The sequence below is a fragment of the Pleurodeles waltl genome, chromosome 4_2 (genome assembly GCF_031143425.1).
Source record: "Pleurodeles waltl isolate 20211129_DDA chromosome 4_2, aPleWal1.hap1.20221129, whole genome shotgun sequence".
NCBI classification, from domain to species: domain Eukaryota; kingdom Metazoa; phylum Chordata; class Amphibia; order Caudata; family Salamandridae; genus Pleurodeles; species Pleurodeles waltl.
Window position 1 is genome coordinate 70,154,637 of NC_090443.1, and position 23,605 is coordinate 70,178,241.

The 23,605-nt window shown below is 44.2% G+C and overlaps 1 protein-coding gene across 3 annotated transcripts in view; it reads right to left on the reverse strand.

Annotated features, from left to right (window-relative positions):
• Nucleotides 1-11,326: 11,326 nt before the first annotated feature.
• Nucleotides 11,327-23,605, reverse strand: part of RBMS2 (RNA binding motif single stranded interacting protein 2) — a 229,197-nt gene continuing 216,918 nt past the window's right edge. For 2 of the 3 annotated variants that reach the window (XM_069230692.1, XM_069230690.1), the window contains 3 exons: nt 20,297-20,374; nt 19,684-19,774; nt 11,468-11,606 (listed from right to left, as the gene is read on the reverse strand). In XM_069230692.1, coding sequence (XP_069086793.1) covers nt 19,691-19,774; nt 20,297-20,374 — 162 coding nt within the window. In that variant the 3' untranslated portion in view covers nt 11,468-11,606; nt 19,684-19,690. Of the gene's footprint in view, nt 11,607-19,683; nt 19,775-20,296; nt 20,375-23,605 lie in introns of all 3 variants that reach the window. The other variant, XM_069230691.1, reaches the window with a different exon arrangement.

Genomic DNA, 23,605 nt, shown 5'->3' on the forward strand with positions numbered 1-23,605 from the left:
CAACTCCTATTCAGGCCCAATTCTGAGCAATAGAAAAAGAGACAAACATAACCAAAGTCTGGAAGTCTGACGCAGCCTTCCAGCTTACGCGAAAATGAAAAACTCCGCTCTGAAAAAAACCTGAAAAATAAGACCACACAGGAGAAATTTTAAAGTTTTATTTACAAACATTTTTTTCAAATTGAGACAGATTTGAAGCGCTACGCGATGACCTGGGGAAGAGTGACAAAGAGCGGCCCTTTTGGATGGAGGGTGGTGAAGATGGAGCCAAGTGGGTATGACGTAATACCAAACTGAAAACACATATGAAAAAAAAAGTTTATAAAAGCTTTACAAAACATGTTCCAAAGTATAAATAAAATGGCACCCAGTTGGCATGAGAACAGAGATTCATTTTGTGGTATGATTCGTGAGAGTTTAGTGATCCCACACTTTCCCAAAGATTGAGGATCCCTTCTATCTTTTTGAGACTGAGCTCCCTCATGGAGATCAGAATAGAAAAGTGTGCATTTCAGGGGAAAAGTAGCAGTCCAGCTGCAGCCTTTCAGTGAGCCCTGAATCCAGACCAAGCCTGCAAATTTACACCTTTAGGAGGAATTTATTTGACGCCGCCACCTGAGCGCTACTTAAAGGGACAGCCTTTTTTGGGGTGACATGAACATTTTATAGATCTTTGTCTGATTTTGTCATCAAAATTAGGCCTTGGTGAAATTTTAAATACGCTAGCGAAATTCACGTAAATCACAGATTTTGCATTACCCACTTTCTGGCAATATATGCACAGAGGAGGCTCAAACTAGTATGCTGGTATCTTGCAAGACTTTTTTTTACGTGAAGTGCACACTAGTTTGAATAATGTCAAATTGTAGTTCACTATAAATGGAAATTACACAAATATGGATGCAATTTCGTAAGAAACAGTTATGCAATTTTGCACATCATTGATTAAAATATATAAAATGGGCCCCACAACAAAGAGAAATGTAGGATATGGCAAACGTGTGGTAATGCAGCGAGGATGGTAGAAGCTTATCACTCACATTCGCTCTAAATGTTTGTTTTTGTTTCTCCACATTCTCTTCGCACCTCTTGCCTCTCCCACTCCATCTCTGCCTCGGAAAGGAAGACAGGGCCAGGTATCCAGGCCGAAAGAGCGAGTGGATGACCGCAGGGCTGTCTACGGAGAACGCAGCATAGTCCTGACTGCTTAGAGACGTCAAACTCTGTCCTGGAGCCCATGCCGGCATGAACTGACACGGAAAATGTGGTGGCCGTGTGGATCGGACAAACGCTATTGCTACTTCTTTATTCGAAGAAATTCGAGGTTCCTGACGCGAGAAGACGTTTTATGTCCTCCTATCGGAATAGAGCTCGTCTGGTTCCCACTGGAGGGTGAGGTCGGCTCCCCCAGTGCCGGAAGTGCCAAAAAAAAACATCTAGCATTCCAGAGCCAGGAGACCACGGCAATAGTGACAGATCACCTCTTCTCGCACATCGAGTGAAGTCTTGCACAGTGATTACGTCATCGTAACAGATTTGTCACGGACGGCGAGCACGTGAAAAAATAAATGATTCCTTGCAAAATGGCGGGAAGGGGGCGCCACATCACGCCTTCTGTTATATAATACACGCGGGTCGCACAACGACCCAATTTATAACACGTGGGCATGTGGCACATAACTCCTCACTCGGGTTTAAAGTGCAAGCTTGTGTTTCCATCCTTCCCCTCAGTTTACCACACCTGCACGCAAACTTTTTTCACCCTTTTCTACTTTAGTCCAAAGTCATGCTTTGTTTAAATTGTCTGTTCCCAATCAGTCTCGTTACTGCGTGGCATTTATAGATGCCAGGATACAATGAGCCTGCATAGGCTGTCGTGGCAGCCTGCGTGGTGACCTCGACTGCTCTTGAAGCCCATCCGTGGCACCACCACGACTTACTGCCTACGTGGAAGAACCTGGGGCGAAGCACTGGGAGATAAATAGACAAATGTCCAATATTTATTCCCGGAGTTCTGGGAACCTCTTTACCTTTGAATCCGTGGGTTTGCTTTATTTCTCGAAACCGCGATATTCTTTTCTGGTCACCGAATTTGTAAAAGAACTGGAAATGGTGCAGGCTGCCTCAGGCTCCCAGTACTTTTTTGTATACTATGTGGTACGATTTAATTGTCAGCATTAGCTCTCCGACCATCCCACCTCAAATATTTCTGGTTATTTACAATTATATGCTGCAGTTTTTAAATATGTTGCCCGCAGAGCGCACCGACACTGCCTACGGCAAACCTCTGCCTGAAAGACCTACTCTTTCTTCAACACTCCCACTGGAACCAACTCAAAAGGAAACAGAAAACGGCAAATACAAAAAATACAGACCCTTCACACATCAGTCTCGCTATATATTTAGCAGCAACGTAAAATTCTACAAACCGTGAAATTCACTCAAGACTATGTGCAAGGAATGGGCAAGGTAGGCGGTGTGGCCGAGAGGGACCGGGGAGATTGTGACATCGAGGGTAGCAGACCACCTGCCCAGGAAATCTTTTTTGGTTTTATTTTCCTTTTTTTACAATGCTTGAGCATATTTTTTGCTGTCCAGGGACAGTTTGCCAAGTAGGATCCAAAGTGTTCAGTGATGGGAATGAGGCAAGGGCTGACGGGCACTGCTGCGCAACTTTATGAGGTAGATGTGTGACTGAAATGCAAGAAGACGAACAACGGAACCAAGAAAAGTGTTGTAGGCCCGGCCTACTATGGTCTTGCGTTGGCTGAACAAAGTGGCAAGAAAGACACTTTGAAGCCCATTAGTGGTAATGAATGGTTACAGAGGCTTAATGGCTGGTTACCACACATTCTAAGACTCTGTCCTGTCTACATTTCTCTACAACATTTCTGCGTTTAAACTCATTTCGGGATATGTGAAGAGCGTTCTTTTTTTCTTTCCTCAGAGTCAATAATTTGTCAATTCTAAGACATTTAGGGCCATATGTACGAACACATTTTCCCCTAGACACAGAATGGGCTAAACTGCTTGCTACATCTGGCCCCTAATATTTTTTTCTAAAAAGTGAATCATTTAATGCAGCTTCCCTTCCTAAGAGGTTTGCTAGAATGCTAAGCAACTGCCTTACGCCAGTCACATATTTGCTTTGTGTTGTTCGATTTTTAATTAGGTTAGCGCGTACCTTGGAAGATCATCAAGGACTTCTTTCAGGCTGCCCTTTAATAGTGTGTTTAGAATTCTAAAAAACAGTTACCCTAAAACGGATTCCAAGCAGTATTGTTGAGATAAAAGTTTTACAAGAACAAAAACTAGTATTTTCACGGAGTTCAGATCGAAACAATCAAGTAGAAACGGTCAACTTTGCGGCACTTCAATGAAAGGTTCAAATTCCCATCCTAAACACAGTAAATCAAAGCAGCGCTACTGTGACTTCTGGTCCCCTCCTATGAGGACCTGTTGAGGAATAGCTACCGATGCATGGCAAGTCAAGGATTGTGCATGGCTAGCCTCATATTTGGGGTCCTTTAGTCTTATTCAATCTTCTGACAGATACTTGTCATGACCAACATATCCCTTCCTGTGAAGGATTCCCACCACAATTGTAAGGCACCTTATGCTTTTTTAGGTGTGTCCCACTTGGGTGGAAGCAAGTACATGGCCATTTCATGAAGACATAGCTCGCACACCAATTCAGCGCTGCTTGGAAAGAGGTGACTTACTGGCCTGACCCATCTGAAATTGACAGACTTTAGCTGAAACTTTTAAGGCTTTTGCCAAAGAGAAATATCACCAGCAAGGATTGACAGGGGGCCACGAGAGTGTGTTATTTTGAATTTTAGCAGAGTGTAATTGAATATGAAGGAAAAACTTGCAACCAACCCTGAATATCCAACCCATGCACAGTAAGGATAGATGCAAATTTAAAGGGCTACGAGACGAATTAGAATTTTATCATTTGTATTCCTCCTTCAACACCTGGTAATTTCCTACCTGATGGTTGTTATGTATTGTGCCCCACGCCTTTCGCCGGGGTATTTTAATGACTCACCTCTGAACCACCGAAATGACAAACAGCTGAACTTGCTAACATGTGCCAGGAATGTAACAGATGCCAAACAAATAATTAGGAGACAAGCTATGGCAAAGTGTAAGTCAGCCACATGACATCTCATCAGCTATGCAAAGTGCCGAATTCCGTTGTTGGGAGAATGCTGGGAGATGCACAATACAAAAAGGATATTTCTTGGCTTGTTGTCTCTATATGGTGCACCAAGTCATAAATATCAATGCGTTTCCTAGGGAAGGGGTGCTATGGCTGTCTGAGACATCACCTGTGCCTGGATTCAGTTGCTATGGGACATGAAGATGACACGGCTCGGGTACAGCGGAACCAGGTGCTACATAATGCACAATAACTCCCCAGCCTAAGACTTACTTAGATTTGCTGGATGTCAAGTGATGAAGAACTTTGAGGACTACCTCACTTGTACTGAGCGCCTCCTATGGATTGAGTTAGGCTTGCCTCACGGATAACTGCGTGCACAGCACATGCCTAGAACGTCTGTTTTTTCAAGACTGTGCCACCTAGTTTGACTTAAAGCCAGAAGCTCAGAAACCAACAAATGTAGGACATAACATGTCATGCTCTTCTCTTGTTGGGGATGAATCACACCAGGCTGAAATGTATCAGTTGACGCTCACCTCTTCTGGATACAGCTTTGTAAGTGGAAGCTTCGTAAATCCTACAGCTAGAGCAGAGAAAATGGGGTGCACTTCCTCCCACTGGGCCAATCAATTCCTGGTAACGCAGCACACCATTTGGCATGCCTCAACGTCAAAATCAAACAGTCTATTATGGTTCTCGAACTCCCATTCTCCCCCTCACATCCCTGAACAGCAAATAAACAAATGTCATCTTTATATTGCTAACTGAATGGAAAATGTGTATTTCTTCCTGGAAAAAAAACGCAGCGGCCATCTGTTATAAACAACAAAACAACAAAATTCAATCAAATGTAGCTTTCATAAAAAAACAATTCAAAAATGAAACATCATTAAACCAAAAAAACAAAAAATAAAAGCCATTAAAAAAAATAGAGCTGTGTAAAATAAAATAAAATTCGACGCTTGTGTTTCTCTAAAACAGCCTCAAGGGCTCTAAGACTAACTTCAACTAATTGTAGCTTTTCCTTGCTTTTGAAACAGTTAAAAAACACAAAACAATGAAAATAATATTTCACATGAAACAGAAATAAATCCAGAAAGGAAACTTATCTTTCATGTTAAAATTTTGTTTGAAAGAAAACAATCAAGGATTGTCAGCTAGGCATCCAGTCGAGTCCTGTTTTTTAAGCTGGGCGTATCGGGGATAGAAAGGTCACGTTTTGGGACAGACTTTTAAAATGTGTCTTTCTGCTTTTCTGCAAAATCAATTCGTGCTCAAGTGCACCTGTCTGTAAAACCAGTTGCAAGTGCATTCTTGCATCACCAATGTTTAGATTTTTTTTTATATTATTTCCAAAATATTTAAGATTGAAATATTTACTTGAAACAAAGTAGTTAATGTGAGGAAAAGGGACACATTTACTGTAATTCTCTTTCTTTGCCCTATAATGGTGAGTCGTACTAACTCCACCTATAATTGACGCCCAAAGTAAAAAACTTCCCTTAATTCTAACAAGTTACCAGGGATAACTAGTAGTCGGCATAATAATGCACAGCATGTGAATCCAGAGTAGGTTCTTGATGCAAAATAGGGCAATGAACTGGAATTCTGTTTCCGCTCTGGAGCCTACTGAAAACACAGATCTTGAAAGGGAAGTGAGTGCAGGAAAAGAGGGTGGGAAAGAGATAAAAACACCATACAGCAGCGTTGTGGAAAAGCAGCATCCCCTCCTGCCTCCAAAAAATAAAATAAAAAATCCTCACACTTTGCTGCATTCCACAATTTAAAAGCACTGGAGGGGACTCCTTTTCAAGGCAACCCGATCACAGATCAACAAATTCGAAACTATATTTTTCCTATCACAACTGTTCCTATAAAAAATCTATAAAAAAGAATGAGGGAAATGCAGCTCAAGAAATTCACTTATAGGAAAGGAAGACGTTTCAGTGAAAGATGCAGAAAATCTGGCCAACAACTTCAAATCACTTTTTACTGGTTAGCATCGTAACTCCCCACCCACAACCGTTTATTGTCAAGGAAGATAGGATTTAATTTTACAATCAGACAAGAAAACGATCACTTTTTGGTGCAGCCGGCCTAAACGTTTCTGCTACTCACTAAGGGCCTGATTTAGAGTTTGACAGAGGGGTTACTCTGTCACAATGGTGACGGATATCCCGTCTGCCAAAACACAAATCTAATAAGGGGACTTGTATTTCGGTGGACGGGATATTTGTCACAGTTGTTGTGATGGAGCCACCCCTCCGTCAAACTCTAAATCAGGCCCTAAGTCTTTTGACCAGCCAGAAGAAGAGGAATTGACATTGTATCCTTCTTTGATAGCTACAGAAAAATATTGCTTATTGCTCTATCGAGTGTGGCTTGCCCCTTTAATCCAGGAACTCTTGTGCCTATTAAGGGGCTGGGCAAATCCTAGAGGTTGAATATTGATTGGGGGGTGGGTGGGAGAGGGGGTATTAGTGAATCCTAAAAAGTAACACCATTTTGTAATTTTCTGACTAAGATTTGTCCCCATGGTAGGATTCTTCTGATCATTAACAGAAATTGACTCAAAAATGGGCACAACATTTCTTGTTTGCACAAAGAGGAGACGTGTCATACAATATTTCTTGATTGAAGCCTTATCTAAACTGGATGTCATATCATGTAGTGGGAAAAAACAACCATGTCCCCAGTTTAGTTTACACTGCTGTATCTTGGTGCATATTAGAGTGTTCAGACCCATCTCAATCAACTATCTAGACCAAGCATCCCTACAAACAAGCAGAGACTTTTAGATATCACCCAATGTGGAAAAAATAATTCGGACAACTAAATAATTTTCTATAGTCTTTGGCAATGCTGAGTAGTGAATAACAATGAAGCTGTCGTCCACCAACAGCTGGTCTATACATTGGCATTGTGATGGACATCAAGCCTCGGGGTGAAAGCCCTTTCTGTAAGATGTTTGGGGATTTTAACACAAGTTGTGGGATGTCTTGGGTGGTCTTTTGGGCATTTCAATTAGCCATACTTTTCAGGCCAGTTAAGCCCAATTTCTCGAATTTGTCCCTCAACGCAACACAGCTGTGTCCTTATATGTCTGATGTAGCATAGATCTCTGCGTTAATGCATGGTGTGGATGCCGGAGTTCTAGCGTCACCTCACCCAATCTTATTTCATATACGCGTGCATACATTCTCCTTCATACTTGTTCTCAAGATTGAATTTTTTAAAATGTAGATGAGTTTTGGAAAGGAGCATGGGATAAATCTGTATATTGGTATAGTGTGGCATGGATTTATAATGCACATGACATCAATCTCTCACTTTTGGAGGTATTCCTTGATGTCCTGGCCATCCATGCTGGGCTCCCAATTTTACTGGTGACACTGAGCCTAACCCTGTCTCCGTAAGGGTCACTTTGAAGTCCAGATCATTAATATGGGGCTGCTAAACAGTGTATTTTCTGAACGATAGGGAAGCAAGCCAGAGGTGATCAAAGTAGATTATTTCTGCAAAGGATTTAGGGCTTAGCTTTTTGAGGTCTGTCATCATGTATGGGGAATATTTCAAAACGAGTACACATAGGCATTGTTTGGAATTTCCACCTGTCCAGTTTTTAAGTGCTCCTATTTCATTTCACTAAAACTTGCAGAAGTGGACAAATTCAGAGTTTCTCTGCTCACCCAAAGTAAGCTATTGCCAACCATTTCCAATCAGAGAAGAAAAGGAACCTAAGATGCAGGGCCTGGTGCCACTTGGTATGCTTCCCAGCAGTGACTTCTCTTTTCAGACCTCACTCAGACATGCTGGGGGGATGAGGGGTTCTGAAATTACCCTTTCTTGATATTTCTGGTCCCTCAGTAAAATGTTTTGTGGTGTGGTATGGGAACATTTTGCCTCGTCTTTCATTGGACTCTACATCCAGCTTGGAATATAAGAGTTGCCAGACTAATAGCTGGGAGGTTAGTCTAGCCAACAGATTAGGTCCTGGAAGGCTAGGAGATTAAGAAGATGGGGATGGCAAGGTGGAAATCTGAGGATGTGATTGGGAAGAGGAAGAGAAACCATCATGTTTGAGGCAACCAATGAACAGATGGCATCACACTTTCTGTCCCTTGGGTACTTGTCACAGAGGGGACACCCAAGGCTAATGTGAAACCACAGCGAAGTGTCCTAGAGAGCTTCTAATGTTTCAGGGAGGCCTCAGTGTGTGAAGGTGTATGGTGGTTGGCCTGTAATAAGAATTCTGGACACATCCATACAAACCAGGTAGTACCTGGGTAAAATCACTCGCGTGAAAAAAAATTGACGTGGGCAGCCTAGCATTATCTCACGGAAACGACCATTTTCCTGTCAGTGTCCTTGTCCTAAAACGTACTGACTGCATCACTAACTAACCAGCTGCCATATTGCTGCCCTTAATGCTGGAAATTAAGTGGTAGTGTAGGAAGGCCTCTGGTTATAAATATATTAAACGATTAAATAGATATAGTTTCTATTTTATTATATATTACAATTTTTGCTTTGAATGATTTTTATATATTATTTATCCTTCTTGTTCGTTCAGCTATATATTACGTTTTTGCTCCGATTGTCATATGCTTTCAAATTACATGCCCAGCTCTTGTGAAGCAAGACTCGGCAGTACTGATGGGGGAGGCGGGACATAGGGGGTAGTGGGGTAAGGGCAGTAGGGGTTGTTACTGAATGGGAAATCTACATTTTGTACATGTCGGCAATAAATATTTTTCTCGGTGGCTAATAATAGGAAATGGCATACGTAGGGTGTTACTGTGTGCATTAAGGGTGTTTACTGAGTCTGAAGCTGCAACCACCCCAAATTGTTTGAAAAGATTTGTGCTTCTTCCCTTGAACGGGACGTTTCTGGGTACTCTTGCCTATATTTCCGGCTTTGTTCTTGAATTCTATGCATTTCTGTCCATTGCATTTGTGAACAATCATTGGCTGCCTCGTGAGAACCAAAAAACAGGCACGCCTCTGAATGTGCTCAGTACATGAGATGGGTTTCCAAAAGTCCAAGGCTTTTAAGCGACAGAAGCCAGGAGGGCTGTGGTCTGCATTAGCATCAGAACAGGATAATCCACGTCTCTCAGAAACTCCTCTTGGATATGGACCGGCATGGGGACAATGAGCTTCTGGAGGAGCCTGTTCTTCTCTCAGATTGGCTTTTATGTAGGCAGCAGTAAATCTGAGACTAACTCCAGTTGCCCATGTAACTCACCCTCGCAACAAATGCACATCAGATAGGTCACTCCGAGTATGTCCTTCTGTGCTGCCTTTTTGGTGGATAGAGTTGGAGCCTGGTCTGCGCACTGATTGCAACACCGCAGTGACGCCCAAGTCATCTTTGATCTTGGATGTTTTAACACCACTCAGGAAATCCAAGTGCGGGTGAGAAAGGCTGCATCAGTGGTGACTGAATATTTACATGCAGGGTGGGCTGGCTATGTGATAGTGAGGACTGTCATTGAAACAGAGGCGGCCATTTTTCACTTGCCATGGAGTTGGTGGTGGTGGCAGGCATGAATAGAAGCAGTGCTCAGTGTGCAGGAGGATGGGGTGGCAACCCAAGGTGGAAAGAGCCTTATCAGCAGTCTCAAGTCAGGATAGCTAGACCTTTGTGTAAAGCATGGCCCCAAATTTTATTGTGATTGGGACCTGAATTGGAAAAGCCGATCAGCATTTTCCAACACACATTTTGGGCACATGACACAATTGTCTCTCGTTTGGAAAGAACATTAAATGGCCAGATATGGCCATTCGACTATTCCTACTTTCAACTGGACAATACAAGAACTTTTTACGAGATTTACTATACATTGGCCACTACTGGCATGTCTTGCAGAGTTTCTGTACATTCAAAGGGACAGTACTGACCCTCGTCAGCCAGGCTGGTGAAATTTTATGATGTGCCTGCAACACCTCTTAACGTGCTTTCTATACATTTAATGCTACACTGCCGTCATTTTTAAGTAGTGTTGGTTTAATGGGACTGTAACTACACTTCCCAGCAGAGCTGCAATAATTGTGATGGAAGGCTATCTGTTCTACTCCGTGGGGCTGCTAAGTCCTGAATAGGTAAACTCTAGCACTTTTCAGCCCGATACTATAAATGTATTTGCAATAATTATAAGGCAGGACCTGAGCTTCTCAGGAGGGTGGCTGTACGTTAATGTGCCGACATTATTCAGTGGATTTGCTAGAGAGTTAATGGGACAGTCTTGGCACTGCTCAGCACAATTTTGTATTTTTTAATTTATCTTTGCTGGCACTTCTCAGCACGGCAGAAATATATTTAATAGGACAGTATTGGCATTTCTCAGAAAGGCTCCTACAGTTTTAGTGTAAATGAACGACCAGGCATTCACTGAGACAGTATCTGCTCTACTTATCAGCACTGCTATACATTTAAGGGTAGATGACGGATACTCCTCAAAAGATGAATGTGCTTTCAGTGGAACAGTAGCAACACTTCTCTGTACAAAGCAAGTACTCTAGACTAGTGAGGGCCCACACCCACGTTCAGCAAACGTTTCATGGACACTTTCCCTCCCTTGCACCAATGATCTTCACTTTTGCCAAACCAATTTCGCTATCATATAAGAGAAAAAGTGATTGTAAGTTGCTGACTCGTTTTAGTGTTTTACCTTAAAAAAAAATGAAACAACAAATACCCCAAATGATAGTGAATGTCGTGAGCTTTCAATCTCCTGATACCAGGCACAACATCTGAAGACAGGAGCGGGCGAGGGGAGCGGGGGGAAAAAGAGGGGGCTCCTGTACAAAAAACACCAAGTGCCTATTTCTTTGTAATAGAAGAAAAATAGAATAAAAACAATTAAAAAAAAGAAAGTTTTTGCATAATCGTTTTTTCTCTCTCCTCAAAATCTTTAAAAGAACAAAACGAAGAGGAAAGACGTGAGTGAGGGTTTGATGGTTTGGGGGGTTGAGGGGTGTCGGTTCTTCCCCCCTTTTGCATCGTGGCCTCCAAGTTTTTTTCTGTTTAAATAAAAAAATCTTGTAATTCTACGATTTACTCTTTTTAAAAAAAAAGAAAAAAAAGTTTTTTTCCTCTTATTAAAATAGACTTCTGTTCTCCTTTTTTTTCGTTTTCCTTGTTTTGTTTTTGTTGTAGTTCTTTTCTGCCCCCCCTCATAAATGTTTAGGTGTTGAAGGGTAATTGGGATTCTTTTCAGAAGGGCTATATGGGGGGGGGGGCTTTGCCACTCCTTTGGTTCCTTGGTACGTAGAAAGTCTATTGCATTAAAAATCTGCTTCTTTTGCACGAGGAAGGAAAGGGTTATCCATTCTTCAGGGTGGCAGAGCTGAACGGGACGGTCCAGAGCAGAGGAGGGGACTTGCATCTCACTGGCAGAAAAGAGTCGGGTTCGGAATCTCCAATGAGACAAGTCTGAGGGAAAAAATGACACAATCAGATCTCTTGAGAACTAATGAGTTACATCAAACATTTAGTACATCAGAGTAGAGTGGCTTTTTTTGCATAGCCTGCACTATGAACTCAGTTGCCTTTTAGGCAGGTGGGTGAATTCCTTGTGTGGATCTCTCATACTGTCAGAATCCTGCCACTGGATGCCACTCATGAGGGCCTTTGGAAAACCAGCCTTTACATCGGTACAGGACATCATGCAAATCTTCACTTATCAAATCTAGTTTCGCTTCACTTTCCTATCCATGTTTCAGTCCAATATCCCTGATGTATTTTGGTCCTTGTAGTTCCCATCAGACCCTTCCTATATCACAACCTGGTTGTGGTTCTCTGTTCTCTGTTATCTAGCCTGGTTCCTGGACCCTACAGTTATTCTGACTCTTTTATATCTGTTTTCTGGCGTCTTTCTCTGTTGCCGTTAATTCACACTACATTCCAAGCTTTCCTATTTCCTGTCTTGTGTCTGCTGGTTTTTGCTGTTCAACCCCGTTTTCAAGTCCCAGTTCAGTCTTCACTTCATCAGTGGTTCCCTGATCCTTTACACCTTGTTCTCTCCCTGCAGCTGTGGTTTTCCCCTGTGCCTCCAGCTACTTAAGCCTGGTGAGCCCAGGGTGCAGTGGCTCACAACTGACTTGATTGTTCAGTCTCAATTGGTCTGTTGCAACCCGGCTGCTGTTTTCCAGGCTTGCCCTTTGAATCAATTTCTATCTTTTGTTTTTCTGCTTTTCTGTTTCTGTGATTGTCATTGTTCCTAGTCTTGTCTGCACTCTTCCTGATCTGTCCTGTTACATGTAAACTCCTTGCCTTACGTTCTGTGTATTTCAGCCCGAACCAGTCCTTGACTCCAGTTCTGCTTGGCCCTGAGTCCAGTTCCTAATTCTGTGTTAGCCTTGATTTATATTCTGATATTCTGGACCTAAATTAGACCATAATTCCAGTCCTGCTTTTCCCTGAGCCAAGTCCCTGTTTATGTGTTCCTTCCACTGTTTCCCTTCGTCTTCTTGACTGTTTATATTACAATCTTGATTGTCTTTACTACCAAGTGTGCCAGTTAGATTCTGAGGGTTCTGCCTCTGGCTCAGAGAACCACCCTGCACTCTGGGTAGCTGCTGGTTGTCTTCCGGAAATCTGTGAGATTAACCTGCTCCTTGCTTTCTTGTAAGATCCTTTTACCTCACAGATAGATCACTGTCTAAGTAACAGCAAACTATCATTAGGATAGCTGTTCTGTCGTCTTCCTTGTTCCTCTTTTTTGTAGTACTTGTGTTAATTTACAATTTACCTTTACAGACTTTCGGTCAAGGAGGCATTCCACAGGTGTTGCAGTGGGTTTTCCCATGCAACACCTATGGATTTTGACGCATTCCCAGATGTACAAGGATTTGTAAACCTGGGAATGCGTCAAAAGCCTACACCTCCCCAGGGGAGGCGTAATGAGGAGAAATAACTAATATTCTGATGCAAGACCCCCACTACTGAGAGCTTGGTTACCTAAGCCTCTATGTCCCAGGGTGCATTCCCTTCCGCACCCCCTGATAGGGGATCTGGGAGGCTGGACCAACTTGGAAGGAAGATGATTTCTTCCTCCAACCTGGCATTGCAGTCTGTGAACACCATATGCCTTTTGGGCTGTTACACCTGTACTCTATGGGACATGGTTACTCAAGTGCTGCCACAGGCCCTGGAGGAGGCCAGGGTCATTCTCTCCCAAGCTGCTGCTGACGGGAGGGACACAGCAAAATTCACAATCAGATGTGGTCTGGACATGACTGACTCACTGGGCAGATCAGTCGCATCAACAGTGGCCTTGAGGCACCATGCCTGGTTGAGGATGTCTGGCTTTTTGGGAGATGTCCAAACTATCTATATGGAAATGCCCTTTGAATGCACCAGTCTCTTCGGAGACAAAGCAGACTTGGTGCTTTTGCACTTCAAGGATTCTCATGCTACGGCCAAGTCCTTGGGCCTCGCAGCTGCCCCTCGTCCCCTTCAGTCTGCTTTTCTCCCATTTTGTGGCCACAGAAGGCGCATCCTATCAATTCCATTCTCCACCAGCCAACGTGCTGCGCGTTCTAACCAGCCTCTAAGTTGCAAAGGATGTGAGATCCACCGTCCCCGTGGATCAGCAAGCCTGCGGTCCAGCCAATATACCGCCACCCCCCTGCAGCTGCCTCCAAATATTCTTAGTCTCACGCTCACCCACCAACGACCAGTCCGAGGCAGGTTTCGCCATTGCCTGCTCTGCTGGAAGTCCATCACTTCAGACAGGTGTGTTCTGCAAATAGTCTGACAGGAGAACTCCCTCCCCTGAGACTACCCCTTCATCCATGAAACCATCCTACAATCGGATAATGAAGGATTACGTCTCTCTTGGCTAAGGGAGCCATAGAGAGAGTCCCTGTTCCAGAAGTAGGTCATGGTTGTTATTCCCACTACTTTCTGGGACCCATAAAGGACAAGGGCCTGCGCCCTATCATGGACCTTCTGTCCCTCATTCTCTCCCTCAAAAAGGAGAAGTTCAAAATGCTCACTTTGTTTCAGGTCTTATCTGCCCTGGACCCAGGAGACTGGATGGTAGTGTTGGACTTGCAGGATGCTTATTTTCACATCTCCCTCCTGCCTGCCCACAGGCGTTACTTGCGGTTCACGGTGGTGACAAGCACTTCCAGTTGACCATGCTCCCCTTGGGCACTTACCAATGCCCCTCAGGCGTTCACCAATGTGATGGAGGTGGTCACAGCTCATCTGCGCAGATCAGGGTTTTCAGTGTTCCCCTACCTCGACAACTGGCTGTTGAAGGCGGGCTCGCCACAGACTTTCGTCTCCCACCTTCAGACTAGGGCGAACCTCCTGCATTTGCTGGGGTTCACTATAAACGTGTCAAAGTCACACCTTACACCCTCTGAGCTGTTCTGGACACAGTGCAGTTTCGGGCTTATCCTCCCATGCGGCAAGTCTGGGATATTCATGCTATGATACCAAATGTTTCAGCCTCTATCCTGGATTTCGGTAAGAATTACTCTGAGGCTGCTGGGCCTCATGGCCTCACGAAACCTGTTGGTAAAACATGCCAGGTGGCATATGTGGGCTCTGCAGTGGGACCTGATGTTCCAGTGGGCGCAGCATGAGGGGAACTTCTCTGACATGGTCCAGATCTCGGAGAGAACTGTGCAAGATCTGCAGTGGTGGCTAACAAACTGCGATTGGGTCAGAACAGATCCTCCCACTTCCGCAACCAGATCTGACAGTAGTGACAGATGCGTCACTCCTGGGCTGGGGTGGCCACCTGAAAGAGGTGCAGATCAGAGGTGTCTAATACCCGGCAGAGTTCAAACTCCACATCAGCTTTTTGGAGCTCCGGGCAATTAGACTGGCATTGAAAGCATTACTTCCCTCTCTCAAAGGAAAGTAGTATAGGTATTCCCGGACAACACAGCCGCTATGTGGTACTGTAAGAAGCACGGTGGGACGGGGTAGGGTCATGGACCCCTTGTCAGGAGGCTCTGTGCCTTTGGACATGGCTGGAACATCAGGGCATTTCCCTGGTGGTTCAACACCTGGAGGGCATTTTAGACGCCAGAGCGGACAAACTCAGCCGACAATGCCTGGTCGATCACGAATGGCATCTTCACTCGGAGGTGGTGCAAGGTCTCTTTCCGCAGTGGGGAGAGCCTTGGTTAGATTTGTTGGCCTCCGCAGAGAATGCGCAATGTCAGCAGTTTTGGATGTTGGCGTTTCCAAAGCGGTGCTTGGTGATGCATTTCGTCGCGAGTGGGGTTCAGGACTCCTGTACGCCTTTCCGCCCATACCACTTCTGCCCAGAGTTCTCAACAAGATCAAGAACGACCAGACCAAAGTAATCCTTGTGGCTCTAGACTGGGCACAAAATGTTTGGTAGCATGAGTTGTTGAACATGACCATCGATCCTCCGATCAGACTGCCCCTTTGGGAGGATCTTCTGTCGCAGCAGCAGGGGAGGGTTCTCCACCCGAACCTGTCCAGTCTCTGCCTTCTTGCATGGAGATTGAAAGGCAGCAGTTGCGCCCTAAGTCTGCAATGTTATCTTGGTAGCCAGGCGTACCTCCACCGAAACGGTATACACCTATCACCGGAATAAATTTGTGGCATGGTGCACAGACAAGTCTGTTGACCTCTTCTCTGACCCTCTTTCCGAGGTCCACTTGTTCATACTTTCTTGCCCAGCAGGGCTCTGCTTTGGACACTCTCAAAGGTTATCTATCTGCTATCTCTGCATTTTTTAGATTATCCGATAAGCCCTCTTTGTTTAAGTCTCCTATTGTTAGAAGTTTCCTTAAGGGCCTTACCCACATGCTTCCTCCATCCCCTTTCATCATGCCCCAATGGGATTTGAATTTTGTTCTGACCTTCCTAATATGTGCTCCTTTTGAGGTGCTCCATAATTGTCCTCTCAGGCTTTGGACGTTAAAAACAGCCTTCCTTGTGGTCATTACCTCTTCCCGCAAGGTGAGTTAGCTGCAGGCATTGTCAGCTAAGTCGCCGTACCTTTCTATCTATCCTGACAAAGTGGTGCTTTGCACTAATGCTTCTTTTTTGCCAAAGGAGGTTACGCCCTTTCAAGTAGGCCAATACATCACCTTGCCTACTTTGTATGCACCTCCCCATCTTTTTAAGGAAGAGGAGAGACTCCACCGCCTGGCCCCAAAAAGAGTGTTTGATCATACCAAAAAGTTCTGGGTGGATGATCACTTCTTTATTGGTTATATGGGTGCAAAAAAGGTCAGGCAGTGTAGAAGAGAACCATCTCCAGATGGGTAATTCTCTACATTAAAATGTGCTACACATTGGCTAAAAAGCAACCCCCAGAGGGCTTGCACGCTCATTATACCTGAGCGACAGCTGCAACCACTGCGTTAGCACGTGGAGTTCCAGCCCTGGCCTTCTGTCAGGCAGCAAAGTGGGCATCCTTGCACACATTCATCAAACACTACTGCCTGGGAAGTGAGATCCGAAGAGGCGGGTACTTTACCCGTTCGGTCCTGTAGGGCTTCCTAGTATGATCTTGGTTCGCAGACCCACCTCTGGGGATAGTATTGCTTGGGTATCTATTCTAAGGTAAGGAATCTGTAACTAGAATTCTGTATCAGATGAACAAGTTACTTACCTTCGGCAACGCCTTATCTGGTAGAGACATATTCTAGTTGCAGATTCCTTAACGACCCACCGATCCTCCCCACTCTGCAAACTGATTTCTGGGGACAGGGACTTCCCTTTCAGGGCCCTAGTTTTGACGCACCAGTGGCTAGTGTTCTTCAAAGCTCTGTGCTTCTGGCATGGGAAATCGTGAAAAGAAACTGACGACAGCACGCCGGGGTGGCGCCTATAGAGGACCCGCGACGTCATGTCTGGAGCACACAACGCCGAGGACGGATGCAGAGATGACCAATGCTACCTGACGGCGTGCAGGGGTACTGCTCGAGCAAAAACTCTGGATCCAGACTAACCCCTGGGGGAAATTCTAAGATAAGGAATCTGCAACAAGAATATGTCTCTACCAGATAAGGCGCCACCGAAGGTAAGTAATTTGTTCTTACTGACTTACCATCTGATAACTAACATTTCTCCCTGACTACTCTCAGCAGCCTACACTGTTTATGTAAATTCCTAATGTGCTACAAAATATTTCCTACCTTGAATCCAGTTGTAAGCCAGTGCTAAGTATGCAGAAAATAATTTGACATGTTTGTACTATGTCAGCAATATTGCCTGTCCTCATGTCAGTTGGACAGGGCAGCTTTCTGTCACTTTCTGCCAGCTGACCATTACTTGCTTCTGCTTGTTGCTGTGATAGAATGGCACAAGCTGTTCATACCCAATCCAGTAACATCTATTTATTGCCTGCTTTGGGGCGTTTCCACATTTGTAGACTTTGGTCAACTCTTCTCTGAAACTTGTAATGCTTCTTGCTCATTACAAATCTATTCGTTTTTTATGTTGGTGGAGCAGAATATTAAACTAAATATCCTTCAGACAAGGCAATACTACAAAACAAAGGGTAGAGATCTACTCTTTTTGGGAATGTGAACATTCAGGGAGGGTGCTTACTCGTAAATTTAAGAGCACAACCTGGTTTTCTGACCATCACCAAGAGCAAAGATGGAGCTTCCTCTTTGAAGTGTTATGGAAATTACTGGTTGAGACCCCAGCAGAAAGGCTGAATGCTTACTTGCACATAATCTCTCTGAATAAATGGCACATTACTCCTGAACTGCCTTAACTAACATTAATTGACACAAATACGTTTTCCCAATGTTTTGAGGGCAGGCCTAATCTACACTTCTCTATAAATGTCAATTTGCCATTGCAACGGTACAGACTTTAGTGGCGGTAGAGTGACCACATCATCATCCTACATATCTCCCTTCCAGATATGGATGGCCCGAGGCTAAGTTGACCAACAATAAGGGGTCTGGAACAATGAACCTCTCATGTGCAGTAGGCTCTACAAAGGATGGTGCTGTGGTCCACTCAATATGAGAAATAATTCCATCACAGTGAAAGCAGCAGAGTATGTCTTTATTATTGTAATACATTATCACTCATAGCTCAGAACAGTGCTGTTTCGTTTAAGGCCGTTTATAGAACATGCCTGAACCTCTGTTCCGACCTCAAACATGTAGAGCTGTGCCAACCACCAACAGAGGCATTGTTGTGGAGTACTCAAAGGGGCTTCAAGGCACTCACTTAAGATTTCAGTTTCTGGGCTACAGTTATAATGGGCAATGGCTCGAAGCATTAAAACTGTGTGGGCTTCCACTGCCTTTTGCTCAAAATAATTTTCGTAGCTCTTTAATCCTTTCAATCAACGAGTCTTGCAACGTTACCTAAAATTTAGCTACTGTTCTGCCTTTACAGCTGCCTCATCTGTATTATACAAGTCCTTGTCTGAACAGTGGTTTAGGAGCTTTTGACTCCAACAAGTCAATGGAAGTATGTTTCAAATCCATCGCTGTAGTGGCCAGTGCCCTGTAGCCCGAGCGGAGACCCGTTTCGATGTTATAAACCTTTGGGTTTATCTTGGTTTGACATTTTATCCACTATGTTGCTAAAGTCGAGGCAATATTAGTTGCTTTTAAAATAAAGAGAATAGTTTCTGTTAGCCTGGACTTAACTCTCAGCCTGCTTGTGTCACAAGCCATTAGTTTCAGATTGTCTCCTGGAATGGGCAGGCCCTTCAAGCTTTTAATCCCAAATACTGCAGAAAGAAAACGTGGCAGCAGAACTGTAGCATTGTTCTTGGACTGTGCAGTTGGAAACTGCCTTGCAGCTAAAGATTTAAATGTTCTTCTGAAACTTGCACTCAATTCAGTGATTGAGGATGGTGAGGATACTGCCAATAATGCATAAGCTTAGTTTCAAGCAGCCAGTCTGTCGATACCGAAAGGTTGAGTTTCAGATATTCGAAACGACTGATGATTTAACTTTTTTGATACAAAGAATGTGCAAAGTACCTGATGCTAATGGACACAAAGCTATAAAATAGCAGTGTGCTACATGAGTGAAATGACTTTGACACATTAACTTGACGTGTAGTAATAATGTGGCGACCCGGTGAGTGGAATTACCAAGTGACCATAACTCGATAGGACTACACCAGGTCGCCACATTATTACTACACGTCAAGTTAATGTGTCAAAGTCACAGAATTGCAAAAGAACTACAGAGTAACACAGTATCTCAATAGAAACTAGCACAATAATGTAAACGCACCCAGTCCGCAGTATGACTGGATAAGTACTGGATTCTCACGGGCCATATAAACTTGCCAAACGCACAGCATTACCAGAGACAAAACAGAAAGCTTGAAACCCCAGGTGAAGGAAAACACTGTATTAGCCAAAAAGAGGAATGTTTTTTCCTCTGAACTGAATAATACATCTTTCTCATATAAGCTAAGTTTTACATACTCTGATCGTATAACAAATGTGACGAAACATGACAATCAACCAACATCTCTCTAACTCGGCAGTTAGGTGTCGCGGGGGAGCGGCGGCCATCTTACCCTGGGTTTACTTGCTGTACTGGTAGGAGTAGGCAGCATGTTCGGAGGCGTTCTCCATGGTGACTGGCTGTGGAGGCTGGCCGCTGCTGTCCTGTGCGAGGTAAAAAGACAAGCTGAAAGGACACGCAGAACCCATCCACCCTCCCACAAATGTAGCTCTTGATAGGGGTGCACCGACAGAGCTGAGGGCTGACAGAGGAGTAGGGATTACGGGAGGATTGAGGTGCACTGGCGGAGCAGTGAAGTCGCGGGCCAGGCTTGAGGAGCATTTGCAACACGGAGGGCAGGGCTCCTAGTGAAACAGCAGCAAGTGAGGTGCACTGAGAAAGCAGAGTGTTGGTTCTGGAGGTGAAAGCAAGAAGAGCCGCCGGGGAGGACTGCACTGGCCAGGCAGTGCGTGGTGCATCACCTGGCCAGAAGGCAGGTGCATTAGCAGAGCTACGCCTGGCCCAGTCCTAAAAAGTGGCCGGATGAAGTACCGCCAACTCCAGTCAAATACGGCGTGATTCCCCCCTCTTCCTGGAGCAACGCACTGGACCTTCAAGCTCGCAGGGTGTGTGCAGCTAGGTACGGTCTCTCTATGGCCTATGGGTACAGAAGGTGGCTGACTTACCTCCACGGAGACACTGGAAGGCACGGGTGTGTACTGAGGGATGTATGTTCCCTGCATAGCTGCAGCTGCTGGCAGGTACTGAAGAAGAACAAAAGCAGACAAAAGGAAAGTCAGAGTAGGCCAAGCTTTCGAAGAGACAAAAGCCCTTTCTTAGGGAAAAGCAAAAGGTTTCACCAGGCGATGAGAGACTCATACCCCACATGACAAGCAAACTGTCTCCCCTCCTTCCCCCAACAGAAAGACTGAGGTCTAAATAGTCACAGTCGATAACAAATACTGACGTGCCACATCCAATAAGAATACACACTGGCCCAAATTTACTAAATAGTCACACAGTGCAGTGCAGCAGCAAAAAATGCTGCACTGCACTACATGAGAAGGAGAGATCAGGAGAGCGCCATATTTACAGAAGTAGGGCTCGCTCCATGCCTCTCGGTAGAGCTGGCGCTGATTTTAGCTGCCGCGCACTACACACAGAGCGTTGCGCCATAGTGCCAGGGTGTGTGTGTGAGTCTAGCATAGGTTTTGTACTGGAAGGGTACCTTTCCAGTGGAAAATACTATCCATAGACACAGTTTAAAACCTTTCCTACATTGTACGTGTACTGCACAGTGCAGCACGCCTGCGAAGTCGGAAAAGAAAGAAGAAGTTAAAACATTTTGCCTTTTAAGCACCTGCTTTCACATGGCATTAACTTTTGGTGCAAGACCCTGTCTACTTTTGTGTGTAGGTAGGGTTTTGCGTCAAAAGGCACGAATGGTTCCATGGGAATGCCCATGTACCACCCCTAGGCGCTAAGTAACACAAAGCAGTGCTTGGCACTGCTTTCTGTTACATTTAAGGTACTTTCCAGCGCAAAACAAGTTTTGCGCTGGAAAGTAAATAGGTAAAAAAATAATTTGCTTTACTTTTTTGACACAAACACGGCACACAATCTTAGTAAATATACCCACTATGTCTGGAGCACAAAAGATAATATGAGAAGTACTTTTAATTATTTATGATAAAATAAACCTCTGAGGAAAATTAGCTGATCCTCCTCTTTGGTAATAGGACTTTTATAATGAGGGTTACGTGAGCATTACAGATGAGCCATTGGGATAGCTTTAGAAATCCTTTAAATCTACAGGAACTGTTCAAAAAGGCCTGGTTCTTCAACTTTGTTGAGACAGGTTATCATGCGTGCACCTCCAGACAGAAGAGTAAACCCAGTAAAAACTGGACTTATCCATGCCTGCTGAGAGGACAAGACTGTGGAGAAAGGGACATAAAGAAGGCACAACGAAAAGACAGAGGGGACCACCGGTTGTTGGACCTGCCCCCTTCCTTTGGAACATCCCTACCAGCACAGCCACCTCCAATAATGATGCACATAAATACCAACACGGGGGGCAGTGGGAGAGATATCTGATGCAACCTACTGCACCAAGTTCTGCTGTGCATTTTGTACAGCCCTATTAGCAGGCGAGTGAAAGTGACACATCCTGACCATTTGTTTTACAGAATGTACACAGTTTCATTTGTTTGACGGTAGTAGGCCCCGGTAAATATTATGCAAGCGTAATCTCGCCTAAATCCAGGTAATAAGGTTTCCAGTAGTTCTGGTATTTTTTTTATGGCATGTGTGCATCTTCTTTGGTTTCAGGAGACTTGTTTGATTAGAATGTTTTGTGAGCACTGTGAAATTAGATGAGTGCAGCAGTCTCCATTCACCATGAGACATTAGGAGCTGTTCTGAAAATATATTGAGCAGTATCTTGTATGACTTTTGTATGCTAGGGTGTATTTTGTCAAGCAGACAGCGCCTAAGCATATTTTTGTAATACATATACTTTTTATGAAAATTAAGAGTTATTACGTATGCAAAAAGAAACAAGCATTGGGTCTCGTGTTTGCTCGAGTTAGAGCTATTAGCGTTGTAACTTCCTAACTGGACTTTTCTTGCTACATACATTGAAAATGAAAATTAAAACAGTTGACATAAGTGTGCCAATTCAAAGTGCCTCGGCCGCAATGAGCATGAGAGCGAAGGAGAGACACACAAGGAAAAAGAAGTTTGCTCGCAGTCAAACATATCATCAAAAGTGCAATTTTCCATGCAACAGGGTCGGCAGCCAAGGCGGTAACAAAACCGCCCCAAGGAGGGACAAACGTAAAGCATTTACCAATGATAACAAAGGATTTTTGAAAGGCAAGCCCATAAACGAGTGATGGGTGTACGGTGGGTGTGGTTAAAAGCCCACAGATAGATTACAACAGGCCAGAGTGCTTGCACACGCCTAAAAATGTCACTTACTTGCTAACCAGTTTGTAGGGCTACAGATTCACTTACTTTGCACTCTCCTGCCATGTAGTGTTGGGTGTGCACATTGCAAGCTGTTTTTCTCTGAAATATAAATTTTGGTTTTAATAGGACTTTTTGTGCCTCCCTGAAAGCCACAGTGCACCAGGACACAGGTCACATTGTATTTTTCTCTCCAACGGGTGATCGAAAGTAAATGGAGGGAAAAAAGCAGTACAATAATGTGTACAGTTGCACTGCATAAGAAATTATAATGGATGTAATGTAAAGCAATTGCAGCATCAGCTTTTACGTAGAGGATGTGCAAAATGTGTGTAATTTTTCTTTCGCATAATTATGCTAAATTATGCACAGTGGCTTAACAAGAGTAATGCAAAAATTCCAGAACTACACCAATTACGTAGTGTATTGAAAATGTCACTTACCCAGTGTACATCTGTTCGTGGCATCAGTCGCAGTAGATTCGCATGTTCTGCAATAGCTCGCCATCTGGTGTTGGGCCGGAGTGTTACAAGTTGTTTTTCTTCGAAGAAGTCTTTCGAGTCACGGGACCGAGTGACTCCTCCTTTTGTCTCCATTGCGCATGGGCGTCGACTCCATCTTCGATTGTTTTTCCCCGCAGAGGGTGAGGTAGGAGTTGAATTGTAGTAATAGTGCCCATGCAATGGAGTGACTAAGTATGCACCTATTTAAGGTTGAGATGATACATATATAAATAATTGAAGGTAACTTCCAAACTGCTACAGGCTCCCGGGGAGGCGGGTGGGCACATGCGAATCTACTGCGACTGATGCCACGAACAGATGTACACTGGGTAAGTGACATTTTCAGTTCGATGGCATCTGTCGCTGTAGATACGCATGTTCTGCATAGACTAGTAAGCAGTTATTTCCCCAAAAGCGGTGGATCAGCCTGTAGGAGTGGAAGTAGTTTGAAATAATGTCCTTAATACGGCTTGACCTACTGTGGCTTGTTGTGCGGATAACACGTCTACACAGTAGTGCTTG